General features: G+C 46.1%; 1 protein-coding gene across 1 annotated transcript in view; it reads left to right on the top strand.

Annotated features, from left to right (window-relative positions):
• tnfaip6 (tumor necrosis factor, alpha-induced protein 6) overlaps positions 1–13,469 on the top strand; it is a 79,410-nt gene extending 65,941 nt beyond the window's left edge. The window contains exons 5-6 of the mRNA XM_070874388.1: positions 857–897; positions 11,984–13,469. Coding sequence (XP_070730489.1) covers positions 857–897; positions 11,984–12,096 — 154 coding nt within the window. The 3' untranslated portion in view covers positions 12,097–13,469. The remainder of the gene's footprint in view (positions 1–856; positions 898–11,983) is intronic.
• The last annotated feature ends 6,768 nt before the right edge of the window (positions 13,470–20,237 follow it).

The following is a 20,237-nucleotide window of genomic DNA, read 5'->3' as shown; positions in this document are numbered from 1 at the left end:
TTCGGCCCGGGATTGCAGCGGGCCCAGCTGCGGGGGGAGCAGTCCTTTCGGCCCAGAAATCTTCTTCCCTTGCTCCAAAAAGAGTTCTCTGTGAAAAAAAAGGTATTTTATTGTGTATTCTTATTGCCTCGCTCCTGTCCTCTTGTGCGCCGTGCTGATTCCTTAAGTTAATGTATGTTTTATTTTGTGGGGCTGTTGGGCAGTGTGTGTCGCGCCGAAATAAATCGTGGACGGCCAAAATCGATTAAGTCCACAAAACGGCGCCCGATCCCGTTTTGACTTGTGTCTGTGCCAAAAAATTTTAAATATGGTCAGCATCGCGTCCAAAAGTTGGCGGAAGTTGGAAAGTGAATATTTCACGCCAGAAAACGTTTGGATGCCAAAAAATGGCGTACAATCATGGCGAAAATAGGGGCCTATATCCCTTATCTGTATCCCCAGTGTGTAACACCGTCAAAACATTCTATTCAAGGAATGCCAAACAGAGCTGTTGTAATAGGAGATCTGCTCTTCTATAATTTGGTTTTTAGTACACTTTTGGGGCAATGTGAAGAGAGAGAGAGCTGTCCCATACATCTACTTATGCCAAGTCTAACCTGAGAATGCAAAAAGTGTTCAACTCCTCGGTTCATAAACAAGATTTCTTTCTGTCTCCCAAAACTAAAACTCTTAGCTGCATTTCCGTAACTGTAATGCAACGGTTGTGTTCCACACTAGTATATATGGTTGAGCTAATAATGAGTCTCTGGATTTGAGGTCTGCAAAATAATCAATGTTCAGTTTCAAACCTAAATCTTTACTCGTGAACCTTTCATGTCTAATGTTCAACATCAAACTTCATATTTTGTGTTTTCAGATTTTGTGGAAATAAATTACCAAGCGACATCATTAGCACAGGTAACCATGCAATTTAATAAAAATTCCTATAGAATTATATGCTGAACTAGAAATACTTTTGAATGTTTTGTATTTTCTGAGATCAATCCACTTTAAGCAATATGTTGAAAATAATTTGCAAATATTTTTTATAACACACCCTGCATTGAATATGAAGTCAATGCTTAAACTATTTGTGATAGCAGTATCTGAGCAAACCTTCCATACAAGTCCATATGGCTTCATTTTTGTTACAACCTATGGAGGCACGAGCATTAGTTACTAATAGCTATTCTCATCGAATACAACAGCAGCAAACTGTTCACTTTAAACATAACTAACTCATACAGATTGCTGCTGTGGTCCATGGACTACCTTTCATGTCAAAACAACCTCAAACCAATAATTCAGATGCATGTAAGAAAGTGACCGACCTCATGGGTGGGAAAGCAAATTGTGAGGAGGACACAAAAAATCCGCAAAGGGATATAGACAGGCTAAGTGAGTGGGCAAAAAATTTGGCAGATGGAGTATAATGAGGGAAAATGTGAAGTTATCCATTTTGGCAGAAATAATAGAAAAGCAAATTATAATTTCAATGGAGAACAATTGTAAAGTGCTGCAGTACAGAGACCTGGGGGTCCTTGTGCATGAAACACAAAAAGTTAGCATGCGGGTACAGCAAGTGATCAGGAAGGCAAATGGAATATTGGCCTTTATTGCAAGGGGGATGGAGTATAAAAGCAGAGAAGTCCTGCTACACCTGCACACGGAATTGGTGAGGCCACACCTGGAGTACTGCGTACAATTTTGGTCTCCGTATTTATGGAAGGATATACTGCATTGGAGGCAGTTCAGAGAAGGTTCGCTCGGTTGATTCCGGGGGTTGATTTATGAAGAGTTGGTTGGGTAGGTTGGGCCTATACTCATTGGAGTTCAGAAGAATGAGAGGTGATCTTATTGAAACATAAGATAATGAGGGAGCTCGACAAAGAAGATATTTCCGCTCATAGAAGAAACTAAAACTAGGGGACATAGTCTTAGAATAAGGGGCTGCCCATTTAAAACTGAGATGAGGAGAAATTTCTTCTCTCAGAGGGTTGTAAATCTATGGAATTCTCTGCCCCAGAGAGCTGTGGAGGCTGGCTCATTGAATATATTTAAGGCAGAGATAGACAGATTTTTGAGCAATAAGGGAGTAAAGGGTTATGGGGAGTGGGCAGGGAAGTGGAGCTGAGTCCATGATCAGGTCAGCCATGATCTTATTAAATGGCGGGGCAGGCTTGAGGGGCCAAATAGCCTACTCCTGCTCCTATTTCTTATGTTCTTATCTGTGCTGGTGATAATTCTTCAACTGGAGCTAGCAGGCTAGAAAACCTACAATCCCACTTCACTGCTAGTAGCAATGGCGGAGTGGGACTGCGATGTCCAGCATTGGAGAAGTGGCGACAAATCCCCTGGACATGATGACCAGCATCTTAGGGTTTTAAAAGAGTTAGCTGCAGAGATAGTGGATGCAATGGTATTAATCTTCCAGAATTCCCTAGATTCTAGAACAGTGCCCAAGGATTGCAAGGTAGCAAATATAAACCTGCTATTTAAGAAAGGAGGAAGCGAAAAAACCGGGAACTATAGGCCAGTTAGCCTGAGTTCAGTACTGGGAAAATGCTAGAATCTATTATTAAGGACGTGGTAACAGGGCACTTTGAAAATCGTAATATGTTTAGGCAGAGTCAACATGGTTTTATGAAGGAGAAACCGTGTTTGACAAAGCTGGTAAGAGTTTTTTGAAGATATAGCTAGTAGGATGGACAAGGGGAAACCAGTGGATGTAGTGTATTTGAATTTTCAAAAAGCATTCGATAAGGTGCAATAATGAGGTTATTACACAAAATTAGGACTTATGGGATTGAGGATAATATATTGGCATGGATTGAGGATTCATTAATGGACAGAAAACAAAGAGTCGGAATAAACTGGACTTTTCAGGTTGACAGGCTGAAACTACTGGGATACCGCAAGGATCAGAGATTGGGCCTCAACTATTTACAATCTATATTAATGAGTTAGATGAAGGGACTGAGTGCAACGTATCCAAGTTTGCTGATGATACAAAGTTAGGTGGGAAAGTAAGCTGTGAGGAGGATGCAAAGAGGCTGCAGAGAGATATAGACAAATTGACTGAGTGAGCAAGAACATGGCAAGTGGAACACAATGTGGGGAAGTGTGAAGTTATCCACTTTGGTAGGAAAAACAAAAAAGCAGAATATTTGTTGAATGGCGAGAGACTGAGAAATGTTTGCATTCAAAGGGATCTGGGTGACCTTGTACATGAATCACAGAAGGTTAACATGCAAGTACAGCAAGCAATTAGGCAAGCAAATAGTATGTTAGCTTTTGTTACAAAGGAATTAGGCTATAAGAGTAAAGAAGCTGTAATTATGCAGAACATTGGTGAGGCCTCACCTGGAGTACTGCATACAGTTCTGTTCTCCTTACCTAAGGAAAGACATACTTGCTTTAGAGCGAGTGCAACAAAGGTTCACTAGGCTGGTTCCTGGGATGAGGAGATTGCCCTTTGAGGAAAGATTGAGTAGACTAAGCCTATATTCCCTAGAGTTTAGAAGAATGAGAGGTGATCAAATTGAAATATATAAAATTCTTAAGGGGCTTGACATGGTTAATGCTGAGAAGATATTTTTCCCTGGCTGGAGAATCTAGAACACGGGGTCACAATCTCAAAATAAAGGGTTGGCCATTTAGGACTGAGATGAGGAGAAATTGCTTCTCTCAAAGGGTTGTGAATCTTTGGAATTCTCTACCCCAGAGAGCTGTGGATGCTCAGTCGTTGAGTACAGGTATATTCAAGACAGAGGTCGATAAATTTTTGGGAACAAAAAGAATTAAGGGATATGGGTATAGTGTGGGAAGGTGGAGTTAAGGTAGAAAATCAGTTGAATGACGGAGGGTCAAATGGCCGACTCCTCCTATTATGTTTTTATGGTCTTATGAGAATGGCAGAAAAAAGAAAACAAGTGGCTCTTTTCCAATAAAGACCACTGTCCTTAAGAAACCAAGGAATGGAAATTCGGTCACGCCTAAGTTGCGGTGTTAATCCAGGCGGAGCAATAAATTTTGCGCTGGGAAAAGGTTTGCTTTTCCAGCTACAAAGTTCACCAGCTGGACCTCGTGCAGAACGGAGTGCTAAGGGAGGCTTTCCACACCTCTTTTCGAACATTAGGCCGGCCGAGCAACTGAAAATCCCGAGCTAAACAGCCGGCCTCGGAGCACCCGAAGAGAAACTTCCGTGGAAAAATAAATCTGGAACAAAAACACCAAAAACATTCCCAACACATTGCTGGCGCCACATCAACATTAATAGCAAAAATAAAAAAATGAAAAAACAATCACACTTACCTCAGGTCGACATTATTTCACTCAATGCGGCCGGTACAGCTCGGACCGCCAGCTTTCACAGGTGGTCCCACTCGGATGCCTTACAGGACGCTACGGATCGGGCAAGAACCAATATCGAGCCGGTGTCACAACTAGGGGCGTTGCACACCGGCTCACCTCTCCCAGTGATACTGCTCCGCGCCCCCGCAAACCGGGCACTGAATGTCCCGGCGGGGCACTGGAAACTGACCGGCCACCATTACCGCCTCTCCGGGGCGAAAACAGAGGCGGCAACAAACCGAAAATCCAGCCCCATATCTTTACCACTTTGTTGGGCCCCACTTGTGTCATGTAACATATAGCAGGCAGGCAGAATGCTGTGGCTACCAGATATCGATGATGTTATCCCACCAGTCCTTCTGTCACATCAGTTTCAAAGGAGCCCTGCCCTTGACTCCCTGCTTCCCAATCCAAAACCCCAGCGCACAAACAACTCGGGGTTACGGTGTAACAGGGTCATGCCCACAAGCCCCATCTGCCCTAATAATATCCCCAGTAAGACGAGAGCCCTAAGGAAATTTGGGCCAGCTACTCTAATCTTACTTCCCTAACACTTTTCCTGTATCTTTTTGTTTTCTCCCTTTTTTCATGTTTATTTGATAGCATTTTAAGAACTGTTATAGGGCCCAAGTTTGCCGCAACACTTAGCACGGCCGACTTTCTGGAACAAAAAGCGCACCTAAAACTTACCGAGGAATTCTCCCCGCTCCTCAGGACGTCTTCGGGCTTGGCATAGTGCAACATATCCAGTGGGGGGGGGGGGGGGGCGGAACCTCTGCACATGCGCGCTAGAGTGTGCGCGCATGTGCAGTAGCTCCTCGCCCTCGAATCTCTGTGTGGGAGGGGCCCGAAGCACGTTGCCCCTAGCCCTGGCCGAATGGGCTCCTGGACCGGGTGACTGACTATGCAGAGGAGAAGGAGATCCTGAGCTCAGACCTGGAGACGGCAATGTCCGTCATCGGAGACAGGAGATCTTGGGAACAGAAAGCCAAACAAGAAAGGGAGAAGGAACTGGCAAAAGTGACCATCAAGAAGGAAGATGTCGAACTCATTATAAACGAGATGGCTATTTCTCGAAGTGCAGCAGAGCGTGGTCTTCGGGAGCATCTGGGAAATGTCGTCGAAGCCTTGATTGCTCTCACTGACTGAGGCCATCGAGTGTTCCTTGGGACTGGCTCGGAGATGTTCGGGAGGGCGGGGGTAGCAGGAAAGCAAAGAGATTGGGGGCAAGACGTGAGTAGGATGGTACCTGGGCAGACTCGTCTGTTTAACGTTGCCCGATGTTTGGGGGCAGGATTGGGGCAGTCTCCATGAAACTAATGCTTTGCTTGTGCAAGAGTTTCTCGTTGTGCCCCGGTGATGAATCCTGAAGATGGGCGCAGCCTTCCAAACAGAAAAGATTGAAAGGACTCAGAATTTGAAACAATAAAATTCAAGCTCACTGAATCAAAAAAAAAGGGATTCCCATGATGTTGTCCAGGTGCATTTTGTTACTGGGAACAAGATCCTCAGGATACTTAAGTCCAAGGGACTGGCTCCAGACCTGCGAGAGGGTTTGTATCATTTGATCAAGAGGGTACTTTCACCTTCCTTCCTGTTGTGTCCTTACACACTACAGCAAATCAACACGAGGCACATACTGGAGACAAGGTCACTCTGTGATCGGTACCTTTAGTCACAGGACCAAGAAGTGATGACCCTGCGTGGGACCTCCCTTTATATACCTGGATGACCGGGTGAGGAGTGTCTCCCACAAGTTCAACCCTGTGGTCAAGGTGTGCATTTCTCAGGTGTATACAGTGTACAGTGTTGTTACATACAGCTTACAGTGAGGTTACAAACATGACAACACCTCCCCCTGTCTTTGGGTCAAAGACTGAGTCTTTCAGGCGGTCGACGCTCTCTCAGGGAGCGCCGCAGTTGGGGCTCTGGTTGTTGAGCCTTGGCATGCGTCTTTGTCACCTGTGGTGATTCCGGCTCGTCCCGGCTGACCGCAGGGACTGTGCATGCTGCTGACGGTTCTTGTTGCTCATTCACTGGCAGTGGTGTGGGCAGCATCTCATGATTTTCCTCAGGTTCCTCAGTGTCCATGCTGAAACTTTTTTTTTTACTTGGTCCAGAAGCTTGTGGCATATCTGCGCATTGTTGAGTCTGACCACTATGACCCTATTACCCTCTTTACCAATTACAGTACCCTCGAGCCACTTGGGCCCCACAGCGTAATTAAGAACAAATACAGGGTCATCGATTTCTATCCATCTCCCCTTTGATTTACAGTCGTGACACTCATTTTGGGACTTGCGCTTGCCCTCAACAATGTCTGACAAGACTGGATGAATGAGGGACAGCCGAGTTTTTAGTGTACGTTTCATGAGTAGTTCCGCTGGCGGGACTCCCGTGAGCGAGTGCAGTCGGGACCTGTAGGCCAGCAGGAGGCGCGATAGACGGTATTGAAGGGAGGGTCCTTGAATCCGGAGCATGCCTTGCTTTATGATTTGGACCGCACGTTCCGCCTGGCCATTGGAAGCCGGCTTGAACGGCGCTGTCCTGACATGTTTGATACCATTACCCGACATGAACTCCCGGAATTCATAGCTAGTTGACACACGGGCCGTTGTCGCTAACTAGGATGTCCAGCAAGCCGTGGGTCGCAAAGACCGCACGCAGACTCTCCACTGTGGTGGATGTCATGCACGAATTCAATATGATGCACTCGATCCATTTCGAGTATGCATCAACAACAATGAGGAACATTTTTCCCATAAACAGGCCCGCGTAGTCGACATGAATACGTGACCATGGCTTGGTGGCCAGGGCCACGGGATGAGTGGGGCCTCCCTGGGGGCATTGCCCAGCTGGGCACACGTCGTACACCTGCGAACACAGTGTTCCAGATCTGCATCAATTCCCGGCCACCATACATGTGACCGGGCAATGGCCTTCATGAGCACGATGCCTGGGTGCTCGCTGTGGAGTTCCCTGATGAATGCTTCCCTACCCCACCTGGGCTAAACTACCCGGCTGCCCCATAGTAGGCAGTTGGCTTGGATGGAGAGTTCATCCATCCATCTGTGAAACGGTCTGACCTCTTCAGGGCATGCTCCGTGTGCGGGCGCCCAATCCCCAGTCAGGACACATTTCTTAATCAGTGATAGGAGGGGATCTCTGTTTGTCCAGGTTTTGATCTGGTGGGCTGTGATGGGGGAGCCTGCACTGTCAAAGGCATTGACAGCCATGACCATCTCCGCGCTTTGCCCCGCTGCCCCCTCAGTGGTGGCCAGTGGAAGCCTGCTGAACGCGTCAGCGCAATTTTCGTTGCATAGCCGGTGCCGTATGGTGTAGTCATATGCAGCCAGCGTGAGAGCCCATCGCTGTAGGCGAGCTGACGCATTGGCATTGACAGCTTTGCTGTCTGACAACAGGGATGTTAACGGCTTGTGGTCCGTTTCTAACTCGAACTTTCTGCCAAAAAGGTACTGGTGCATCTTTTTCATCCCGTAGACACATGCGAGTGCTTCCTTTTCAACCATCCCATACCCGTTTTTTGTTTGGGAGAGCGACCTGGAGGCATAAACCATGTGTTGGAGTTGGCCCTCATCATTACTCTGCTGCAACACGCACCCAACCCCATAGGATGATGCATTGCATGTCAAAACCAATTTCTTACAGGGGTCGTAAGTGTCAATAACTTATTGGAACAAAGCAGGTTCCGCGCCCGATTGAAAGCCCGTTCCTGACAGTCCCCCCAAAACCAATCGCAACCCTTATGCAGGAGCACGTGTAGCGTCTCCAGCAATGTACTTAAGTTCAATGGAAAGTTCCCGAAATAGTTCAATAGTCCCAGAAATGAATGCAACTCTGATGTGTTGCCGGGCCTAGCCGCGCGACGGATCGCCTCCGTTTTGGATTCGGTGGGCTGGATCCCGTCTGCGGCAACCCTCCTGCCCAAAAACTCGACCTCTGGGGCCAAAAACACACAATTGGACTTCTTTAGTCGCAGGCCTACCCGGTCCAGTCGGCATAGCACCTCCTCCAGGTTGTGGAGGTGTTCCTCGGTGTCTCAACCCGTGATAAGGATGTCGGCCTGAAATAGAATTTTTCCGGGGATGGATTTGAGCAGGCTTTCCATGTTCCTCTGAAAGATAGCGGCTGCTGAACGAATGCCAAATGGACACCTGTTGTAGACAAACAACCCCTTGTGCGTGGTGATGGTGGTCAGTAGCTTGGATTCTTCGGCCAGTTCCTGGGTCATGTAGGCCGAAGTGAGGTCCAACTTGGTGAACAGCTTGCCGCCTGCCAGCGTGGCAAAAAGATCCTCCGCTCTCGGAAGCGGGTATTGGTCCTGAAGGGACACCATGTTGATGGTGGCCTTGTAGTCGCCACAGATCCTGACCGAGCCATCCGTTTTTAGAACAGGGACGATGGGGCTTGCCCAGTTGCTGAATTCAACGGGCGAAATTATGCCCTCTCTTAGCAACCTGTCCAACTCACTCTCAATTTTCTCCCGCATCACATACGGCACAGCTCTGGCTTTGTGGTGCACTGGTGTGGCATCCGGGGTGATGCGTATCCTTACTTTGGTGCCTGTGAAAGTCCCGACCCCAGGTTGAAATAATGACTCGAGCTTTTGTAGGACCTGTGAGCATGAACTTCGCTCCACAGATGAAATGGCATGCACATCCCCCCATTTCCAGTTCATCTCGGCTAGCCAGCTCCTCCCCAAAAGCACGGGACCACTTCCCGGGACATTCCAGCCAATTCTGAGATCCATTATGTGTGACCACCAACATTGCACTGCCTAGCACTGGGATGATCTCTTTGGTGTACGTCCGTAATTGCTTGTCAATGAGTTCTAGTTTTGGTCTGCTAGCTCTAAGTGGCCACAGTTTCTCAAATTGTTGGACACTCATATGTGACTGGCTGGCTCCTGTGTCCAGCTCCATGCGTACCGGGGATGCTGTTTAACAGTACTCTCATCATCATAGGTGCCGTTTTTGTGTATGAGCTGTGGATGTTTGCCACCTGGACCTGCTGAACTTCAGCATCTATTGCTGTGTCCCAGGCATACCCCTGCCTTGTAGACCCCTCTTGAGGTTCATCCACTTCGTAAACCAGTCTCGCTGCGGGCTTCCTGCACATCCAGGCTAAATGTCCACTCAAGATACAATTTCTGCAGATGAATTGTTGAAACTGGCAGGTCTTCGCAACATGTATGCCCCCGCACCTCCAGCATGAGCTGTTACCAGGCATTCCTCTCTGATTGTCTCTTTGATTACTCTTGAGCACTCTGTTTGTGGGTGTCAATGGTCCCATCCCGGGACGTATTGTCCCTTGTGATGGTGTAAATGTCTGTTCAACGTGCCATTGTCTCTGCTGCGGACCCACCCTAAAGTCTGTTACTGCCTGGTTGGTGTTGAATTGCCCTTGCCTGCCTGCGGGGTTCTGAGTCGCGTTTACCATGTTAACTCCCTGCTCCATCGGCACGTTGGGAGCAGAGTTGCGCGTTTATATGATCTTGGTTTCCTCCTCCCCCGCCATGAAGGTTTGAGCCATCAATGCCGCTGCTTCCAAGGTCAAGTCCTTGGTCTCAATTAGCTTTCTAAAAATCCCGGCATGACTAATGCCCTCAATGAAGAAATCCCGTAACATCTCCCCCCCTGCAGGTGTCTGTGAACTTACAGAGGCTGGCCAAGCGCCGAAGGTCCGCAACGAAGTCCGGTATGCTCTGCCCTTCCCGACGTCGCTGCTTATAGAATCGGTGTCGGGCCATGTGTATACTAGTCGCCGGTTTGAGGTGCTCACCGATCAGTTTGCTGAGCTCCTCGAAGGTCTTGTCTGCCGGCTTCTCGGGTGCGAGCAGGTCTTTCATCAGCGCGTACGTCTTAGGTCCACAGCTGGTCAGTAGATGCGCCCTTCGCTTGTCAGCCGCTGCCGCTCCCAGCCAGTCCTTCGTGACAAAGCTCTGCTGGAGCCTCTCAACGAAATCGTCCCAGTCCTCACCAACACAGTACCGTTCCTCCGTGCTACCGGTGGCCATTCTCTTCAGTCGTTGATTCCCGTTTCTCGTCGCCAAATGTTGTGTCCTTACACACTATAGCAAATCAACATGAGGCACATACTGGAGACATGGTCACTCTGTGACCTGTACCTTTATTCACAGGACCAAGAAGTGATGACCCTGCATGGGACCTCCCTTTATATACCTGGATGACTGGGTGAGGAGTGTCTCCCACAAGTTCACCCCCTGTGGTCAAGGTGTGCATTTCTCAGGTGTATACAGTGTACAGTGTTGTTACATAAAGGTTACAGTTATGTGAGGTTACAAACATGACATCACCTCCCCCTGTCTTTGGGTCAAAGACTGAGTCTTTCAGGCGGTCGACGCTCTCTCGAGGAGCGCCGCAGTTGGGGCTCTGGTTGTTGAGCCTTGGCATGCGTCTTTGTCACCTGTGGTGATTCCGGCTCGTCCGGGCTGACCGCAGGGACTGTGCATGCTGCTGACAGTTCACCCCCTGTGGTCAAGGTGTGCATTTCTCAGGTGTATACAGTGTACAGTATTGTTACATACAGGTTACAGTTATGTGAGGTTACAAACATGACACTCCCCACTCCCCCCCCTCCCCGCCCCCCACCTTCCCTTCACATAAAGGCAGGATTTCTATTTTTTATTTTTTATTGATTGATTGATTGCTTATTACTTTGGTCTTGGTGCTTTAGGTGCAGGGTTGCTTCTATTTTCTATTTGTTAATTAATTGTTTATTACTTTTTGTGCTTTGTTTAGTGTTTTGTAAGTGTTGGTGCGGGTCCTCTCAGCTTCCTTGTAGTTTTTATTTGTTATTGAATGCTTATTTTGTGCTTTGTTTAGTGCTTGCTTTAAATGTACTGCTTTGTTTAGTGCTTAGTGCTTTTAATGTATTTATTCTTCTTTAATGTTGTTGTGAAGGTGTTTAGTGCTTTGGAAAATCTCTTACTTCCCTTCCGCCACCACCCCCCCTCCCTCCCCCCCGCCCCAATCTTTAGCTACCTGCGCTGATTTCTTAAGTTTCCGCAAGGTTTTTCTGAGCATACAAAAGTGGACATATACGCTGGCCTAAATTAGTTTGGAGTAACTTTTAGCTGGCTAAACTTGTTTAAATGGCCAAAGCAGGCGTAAATGGCTGGTAATGCCCCCTTTTGAAAAAAAAACTGAACTAAAAAGAAACTGAACTAACTCACTTAAACTGGAGCAAACTAAATGTGGAGAATTCCGATTTTTAAGATAATCCAATAAAACTAGTTGCTCCAAAAAAATAGGAGCAACTCCTGGGGAAACTTGGGCCCATAGTCTTTATCGGTATACAAATCCAACTGATCATGACCTGTTCATATCACACGCTTTTCACTCCTTTGTCAGATATCTTGATTGAAGTCTTAAATTTCTCCTGCTGTATAAAATACTATCCACAAGAAAATACATTTTTCTTTGGATGTTCAACATTTCCTACTCACTTCCATGAGTAGTTGCTCTATTATTGATTCTGCTACAAATATAAATGAATGGAAAGTTGTTGGTGATTAACTTAATGACAGGTTATAATTAATTGGCATTGAGGATGGCATGATACCACAAGGTAAATAAAACTCACCAATTGTGTTTTTCCTTTGTTATAGGCAATGTTATGACTTTGAAGTTCTTGTCAGATTCTTCAATTACAGCAAAAGGTTTCCAAATTCTTTACACTGCCATCAATCCATCTGATCCATTCTCAACCGTTGCGACATAGGAACATAAGAACACAAGGAATAGGAGCGGAGTAGGCCATACGGCTCCTCGAGCCTGCTCTGCCATGCAATAAGATCATGGCTGATCATCGACTTCAACTCCACTTTCCTGCCCGATCTCCATATTCCTTGATTCCCCTAGACTCCAAAGATCTATCTATCTCAAGCTTAAATATACTCAGAGACTCCTTTGCGGCAGAGAATTCCAAAGATTCACAACTCTCTGAGTGAAGAAATTCCTCATCTCTATCTTAAATTACCTACCCCTTATCCTGAGACTGTGCCCCCTAGTTTCAGACACTCCAACCAGGGTAAACAACCTCTCAGCATCTACCCTGTCAATCCCCCTCAGAATCTTGTATGTTTCAATGAAATCACCTCTCATTCTTCTAAGCTCAAGAGAGTATGGGCTCATTCTACACAATCTCTCATCATAAAACAGCCCTCTCATCCCAGGAATCAATCTAGTAAACCTTCGTTAAACTGCCTCCAAGGCAAGTACATTCTTCCTTAGATAAAGAGACCAAAACTATGCACAGTACTTCAAGTGTGGTCTCATCAAAGGCAATGTACAATTGTAGCAAGACTTCCTTACTCTTATGCTCCAGCCCCCTTGCAATAAAGGAGAATATGCCATTTGCCTTCTTTATTGCTTGATGTACCTGTATGCTAGCTTTCTGTGTTTCTTGCACAAGGACACCCAAATCTTTCTGAACACCAAAACACAAAAAGAACAAAAGACACTACTGGTTGATGAAATCACACTGATCCCTGGGCATCCAAATCAAACCTGCTGTTCAAGGTGGTCAGTTAATTGTCTCGTAAATGATCAAAGATTTGGGATCTCTTATATCCAACAATTATACTCGTTACTTAGGATTTTGGAATACATGCATCAAACACAAACTTGATTTGGATTTGGCTTTTCTAAATAATAACATTCCTTTTAACTCCTACATGGTTCCTATATGCAGTTGCAACATAATCCACAAAACTAGCTGTTAACATAGCCGCTCGTGTGTGCCCAAATTGTTACCTGGTTTGAGGAAACATAATCGAGAATAGTTCAATGCACCTGATATTTCTTTACCTTATTTAAAAAAGCCTACCTATCAATAAACAAGCACCACCATTCCCAAAGTACCATTTAATGCTCGAATGCAAGAAAATCACAAGTATTAAGCTTTCTTTTAATGTATTCCTCCTGCTTTTACTAAATGTTATGAAATGCTGTTGAGTACTTCATTCATCCAATGAACTTGCTATTATTTCTTGCTGTAAATGTGTCTAAAAGTTGTGTTTAGTACAGAAACATGCCTTTATATATATTTTTTGCATGTTTTGCTTTTGAGAAGTGTACCAACAATAAAGTTATTCATGTAGAAACCTAATTCAATTGTGAATTTACAGTTAAGATTCCAATAAAATGTTCAAATAACTATTCTGGTCTACTCATGCTGAAGCATTATTGAGTAAGTAGTAAAATTGTGTCTGTCAAAATTGAGTCTAACAGGAAAATTTCAATTGTAACATTCCACAACATTATTAACAGTATGCCTACATGCAAACTGCCCAATATTTTGAGGGTCAGTCAATACATCAGTGTTTGTTGACAAAAAAAAATCAGCATTGGATCCCATTAGGTTTAGAGTAGTTATGGAAAAGGACAAGGAAAAAGCAAATGTGAAAATATTCAATGGGAGGAGAGCTAATTTCAGTGAGTTGAAAAGGGATCAGGCCCAGGTGGATTTGAATCACAGATTGGTAAGCAAAACGGTAAATGAGCAATGGGAGGCCTGCAAAGAAGAGATAGCTTGGGTATAGACCAGACATATTCACACGAGGGGGAAAGGAAGGGCATCCAAAGCTAGAGTTCCTGGGATGACTTAACATATAGAGATTAAAATGAAACAGAAAAAGGAGACTTATGATAAATGTCAAGTTCATAATTGAATGGAGAAGCAAGCTGAATACAAGAGGTGTAGAAGGACTGAAAAAGGAAATAAAAGGGGCAAAGAGAGTGTACGAGAATAGATTAGCAGGTAACATAAAAGGGACCCCAAAAGTCTTTTATAAACATAGAATCAAAGGAAGTATGAGGTCAATTAGAGACCAAAAAGGAGATCTTCTTGTGGAGGCAGAGGACATGGCTGAGGGACTAAATGAGTACTTTCCATCTGTCCTCCCTAAAGAAGAGAATGCTGCCAATGTCACAGTAAAGGAGGAGGTAGTAGAGAAATTGGATAGAATAAAAATAGATAAAGAGGAGGTACTTAAACGGTTGGCAGTAGAAAAGTCACCCGGTCCAGATGGGGTGCATCCTAGGTTGTTGAGGGAAGTAAGGGTGCAAGTTGTGGAGGCTCTGCTGCAATCTTCCAACCCCCCTCAGATATGGGAGTGGTACCAGAGGACTAGAGGACTGCAAATGCTGTTCAAAAAGAGGGTGAGGGATAAACCCAACAATTAAAGGCCAGTCAGCCTGACATGGTGGTGGGGAAACTTTTAGAAACAATAATCTAGGTAAAATTATTAATTGGCATCTAGAAAAATATGGTTAATGAAAGCCAACACAGATTTTCTTGCTATATATTAATGACTTGGACTTGGGAGTACAGGGTACAATTTCAAAATTTGGTGTCATCCTCAAATTTAGAAATTGTGGTTTTGATTTTAAAGTTTAAATTATTAATATAAATTGTGAACAGTGGTCCCAGCACTGATACTTGTGGAACACCACTACCCACCTTCTGCCACCTTTTACCTCTACTCTTTGCTTTCTGACTTGAAGCCAACTAGCTATCCATTTTGCTACTTGTCCACTGACTCCGCATTCTCTGATTTATTCATTAGACTATTATGTGGTACCTTATCAAAGGCCTTTTGAAAATCTAGATAAATTCCATCTACATTACCCTTGTCTACTTCTCTGTTACCTCTTCAAAGAATTCAATGAGGTTGGCCAAGCAAGACGCTCCCTTTTGAAATCCATGCTATTCATTATTATATTACTGGTTCTAGATGTCCTTCTATTTTTTTCGTACCATGGATATTAAGCTGACTGGTCTACAGTTCCCCCGGACATGTTATATCTTCCTCCCTAAATATAGGTATTACGTTAGCTATCCGCCAGTCCTCTGGCACTACACCTGTTTCTAATAAATGATTAAATATGTGTAGTAATACTTCTGCTATCTCTTCCCCAGATTCTTTTAAAATGAGCAGATGTAATCCTTCCAGATCAGGAGTTTTATCTTCTTTGAGTTTGATTAGTTTATTGAATATATTTCCTCTTTTTATTTAAAATACAGTTATCTCATTACTAATCTCATCATCCGATGTCATGTTCACCTGTTCTATCTTCCTGGTAAATACTGAAGCAAAGTCATTATTAAATATTTCTGATATCTCTCTATCGCTACCTGTGGTGTTATCTTGTCCATCCCTTAGCGGCCCTATTCCCAGCCCGACCTACCTTTTTTATTTATGAGCCTGTAAAATATTTTACTATTTTGTTTTATGTTCCTTGATAATTTAATTTCATAGTTCCTCTTTGCCTTCCTAATTGGATTTCTGACTTCTCTTCTAATCTCTTCGTATTCTCACTTATCATGCTCCCCCCTGCTGTCTATGAACTTAATGTATGCCTCTTTCCTTACACTCAATTTTTCCCTCATGGTTTTATTCATCCATGGTGTCTCATTAGTGTTTAGCTTGTTCGTGATTTTTAGTGGACTATATTTTTCCTGGACTCAGTTAAACACCGTTTTAAATGCTTCCCATTTCTTGCCAATATTGTTGTCCATTTTATTTTCCCAAGTTCTATTCTCAGCCCCTCAAAATCAGCTTTTCTCCAATTTATTACCATGGTCTTCATCATACTTGATATGTCCTTACTACACAATATAAATGCACACGAGGCCCATGCTTGAGAGAAGGTCAGTCTGTGACCTGTCCTTTATTCCTTAGCACTCAAGTGATGAAGGTAGGTGGAGCTTCCCCTTTTATACCTGAAGGTCCAGGTTAGGAGTGTCTCCCACCTAGTGGTCAGTGTTCTCACGGTGTACAACTTCGGTCAGTTTATACATGGGTTACAATGCTGGTTGAATACATGACATCACCTCCCCCCCCAAAGTCTTATTGGGATCACAGGTTGAGTCTCTCTGGTGGTTTACGCTCCCTTGTAGAGCGCCTGAGTTGGGGCTCCGATTGTTGGGCGCTGGCCTGAGTGTCTGCTGTTTGCAGTGCCTCAGGCCTGTCCGGACTGCCCACAGTGACTGGGCTCTCCTCCCTTTGGTTCCGGTGTTCGGTCACCTGTGGTGAGTGAACTCTATATTGTGTTCTTCCTCTGCTTCTTCTATGGGGTTGCTGAACCTCCTTTTTGTTTGATCCACATGTTTGCGGCAGATTTGTCCATTGGTAAGTTTAATTACCAGAATCCTATTTCCCTCTTTGGCAACCACAGTGCCTGCGAGCCATTTGGGCCCTGCAGCGTAGTTGAGGACAAAAACAGGATCATTTACATCAATACATCGCGCCCTCGCATTCCTGTCATGGTAGTGATATTGTGACTGGCGCCTGCTCTCGACAATTTCTTTCATGGTGGGGTTTATAAGGGATAACCGGGTTTTGAGCGTCCTTTTCATTAGTAGCTCTGCGGGTGAAACCCCTGTGAGCGAGTGTGGTCGGGATCTGTAGGCCAACAGGAGGCGTGATAAGCGGGTTTGTAGGGAACCCCCTTGGAATCTGAGCATCCCCTGTTTGATTATCTGCACTGCTCGTTCTGCCTGGCCGTTTGAGGCCGGCTTGAACGGTGCCGTTCTAACATGGTTAATTCCATTGCCTGCCATGAAGTCCTGGAATTCAGTGCTTGTGAAGCACGGGCCATTGTCGCTGACCAAGATGTCTGGCGAACATTGCCCATAGACTTTCTACTGTGGCAGAGGATGTGCTTGAATTTAAAATGTCACACTCGATCCATTTGGAGTCGGCGTCTACTACAACCAAAAACATTTTCCCCTTGAAAGGACCTGCGTAGTCCACATGGATGCGTGACCAAGGCTTGGCAGGCCATGGCCAGGGGCTAAGGGGGGCTTCCCTGGATGCATGGCCCAGCTGGGCACACGTGTTGCACCTGCGAACACAAAGTTCCAGATCTGCGTCTATCCCTGGCCACCAAACGTGTGACCTGGCAATTGCCTTCATCGTGATAATGCCCGTGTGCCCATTGTGGAGTTCTCTGATGAACACCTCTCTGCCCATCTGGGGCATGACTACGCGGTTTCCCCACAGTAGGCAATCGGCCTGAATCGAGAGTTCATCCTTGCGCCTGTGAAATGGTTTAAATTTCTCAGGGCATGCCCTGTACGTGGCTGCCCAGTTCCCATTCAGGATACATTTCTTGACTAGAGACAATAGCGGGTCTCTATTTGTCCAGACTTTAATCTGACGGGCTGTCACGGGTGAGCCTTCGCTTCTGAAAGCTTCAACAGCCATGACCATCTCAGCACCATGCTTGGTAGCCCCCTCAGTGGTGGCTAGTGGGAGCCTGCTGAGTGCATCGGCGCAGTTTTCGGTGCCCGGTCTGTGCCGAATTGTGTAGTCATAGGCAGATAACGTGAGTGCCCATCTCTGTATGCGGGCCGATGCGTTTGCATTTATGGCCTTGTTGTCGGCCAAAAGGGACGTTAGAGGTTTGTGATCTGTCTCCAGCTCAAATTTCCTGCCAAACAGCTACTGGTGCATTTTCGTTTCCACATATACACATGCGAGCGCCTCCTTTTCTACCATCCCGTAGCCCCTTTCTGCCTGGGACAGACTCCTGGAGGCATAAGCTACCGGCTGTAACTGACCCTTGGCATTGACATGCTGCAACACACACCCGACACCATAGGACGACGCATCGCACGTTAACACAAGTTTCTTACATGGGTCATATAGCGTTAACAGATTGTTGGAACATAACAAATTGCGTGCTCTATTAAAAGCCCTTTCCTGGCTGTCCCCCCAGACCCATTCGCGACCTTTGCATAGGAGCACGTGTAGCGGCTCTAGCAGCGTGCTCAATTTGGGAAGGAAGTTACCAAAATAGTTCAGGAGCCCCAGGAACGAACGCAGCTCTGTCGTGTTACGGGGTCTGGGTGCTCTCTGGATCGCTTCCGTCTTGGATGCAGTGGGGCTGATCCCGTCTGCTGCTACCCTCATCCCCAGGAATTCTACCTCTGGAGCTAGGAAGACGCACTTCGCCTTTTTCAGTCGCAGACCTACCCGGTCCAGTCTGCGTAGCACCTCCTCCAGGTTGTGGAGGTGTTCTTCAGTATCGTAACCCGTAATGAGGATGTCGTCCTGAAAAACCACCGTCCCTGGAATCGACTTGAGGAGGCTTTCCATATTTCGTTGGAAGATCGCGGCGGCCGAGCGAATCCCGAACGGACATCTGTTGTACTCAAACAACCCCTTGTGTGTCGTGATGGTGGTCAGCTTCTTCGATTCACTCGCCAGCTCCTGGGTCATGTAAGCTGAGGTCAGGTCCAATTTTGAAAAAAGTTTGCCACCGGATAGCGTCGCAAAGAGGTCCTCCGCTCTCGGTAGCGGGTACTGGTCTTGGAGTGACACCCGATTGATGGTGGCCTTGTAATCTCCACATATCCTGGCCGACCCATTTGCCTTGAGCACCGGCACAATCGGGCTCGCCCAGTCACTGAATTCGACTGGCGAGATGATGCCTTCCCTCAACAGGCGGTCCAATTCGCCTTCTATCTTTTCCCACATCACGTACGGCACCGCTCTGGCCTTGTGGTGTACTGGTCTGGCGTTCGGGTTTATGTGAATCACTACCTTGGCCCCCATGAAAGTGCCAATGCCGGGTTGAAATAATGAGTCAAATTTGTCTAGGACCTGTGAGCATGATACTCGCTCCACAGAGGAAATTGCATTGACATCGCCCCATTTCCAGTTCATGACAGCAAGCCAACTCCTCCCCAGTAGTGCGGGACCGTCCCCTGGGACAATCCAGAGTGGCAACCTGTTCTCCGAATCTTTGTGGGTCATGACTACCGTGGCGCTGCCTAGCACCGGAATGATCTGCTTTGTGTAAGTCCGTAGATGTGCGTCAATCAGCGATAATTTTGGCCTCCTGGCCTTGGATGGCCACAACTTTTCGAACTGTTTGATACCCATCAGGGACTGGCTGGCACCCGTGTCTAACTCCATTGATACTGGGATGCCATTGAGGAGCACTTTCATCATTATCGGTGGCGTCCTGGTGTATGAACTGTATACGTGCTCCACATGAACTTGCTGAACTTCAGCTTCCAGCGATTTCCCCCAGTGTCCATTTCTGCAATTTCTGCAGGTATTTTGCTTATCTCTGCAAACTCTGGCTGAATGTATGCCTCCACGCCTCCAGCATGAGTTGCGGTTTGAAACAAAAGGTCCCTTGCCAGTCGATCGTCCCTGACTGCCCCTGTTATTGTCCTTGAGTGCACCATTAACAGGTGTTGATGGCCCCATTACCGGCCGCATTGTCCCTTGCAATGGCGTGAATCGCTTTTCAGCTTGCCATTGTCTCTGTCGAACTCCCCCTCTGGGTTCGACGACATGTTGGGGCATGCCTGACTGCCCTTGTCTGCCTGGAGAACTGTGTGCTGCTTTAACAATGTTGAATCTCTGTCCCAACCATTCCTTAACACAGTACCTCTCGTCTGTTCTGCTAGTGGCCATGCTCGCGTGGTTTAAATCCCAGTTTCTTGTCGCCATTGATATGTCCTTACTACACAGTATAAATGCACACGAGGCCCATGCTTGAGAGAAGGTCAGTCTGTGACCTGTCCTTTATTCCTCAGCACTCAAGTGATGAAGGTGGGTGGAGCTTCCCCTTTTATACCTGAAGGTCCAGGTTAGGAGTGTCTCCCACCTGGTGGTCAGTGTTCTCACGGTGTACAACTTAGGTCAGTTTATACATGGGTTACAATGCTGGTTGAATACATGATAATACTTATGTCCTTCTCAATTATTATCTTAAAGCCTATTATATTATGTTCACTATTGTATCGGTGTTCACCTACTTTTACTTCTCTTATCTGCTCTGGTTCATTCCCCATTACTAGATCCAATAGTGAATCCTCCCTTGTTGGGCTTTTTACAT

This window comes from Pristiophorus japonicus, chromosome 3, assembly GCF_044704955.1.
Source record: "Pristiophorus japonicus isolate sPriJap1 chromosome 3, sPriJap1.hap1, whole genome shotgun sequence".
Classification (NCBI taxonomy): domain Eukaryota; kingdom Metazoa; phylum Chordata; class Chondrichthyes; family Pristiophoridae; genus Pristiophorus; species Pristiophorus japonicus.
This window is presented reverse-complemented; position numbering and strand designations above follow the sequence as displayed.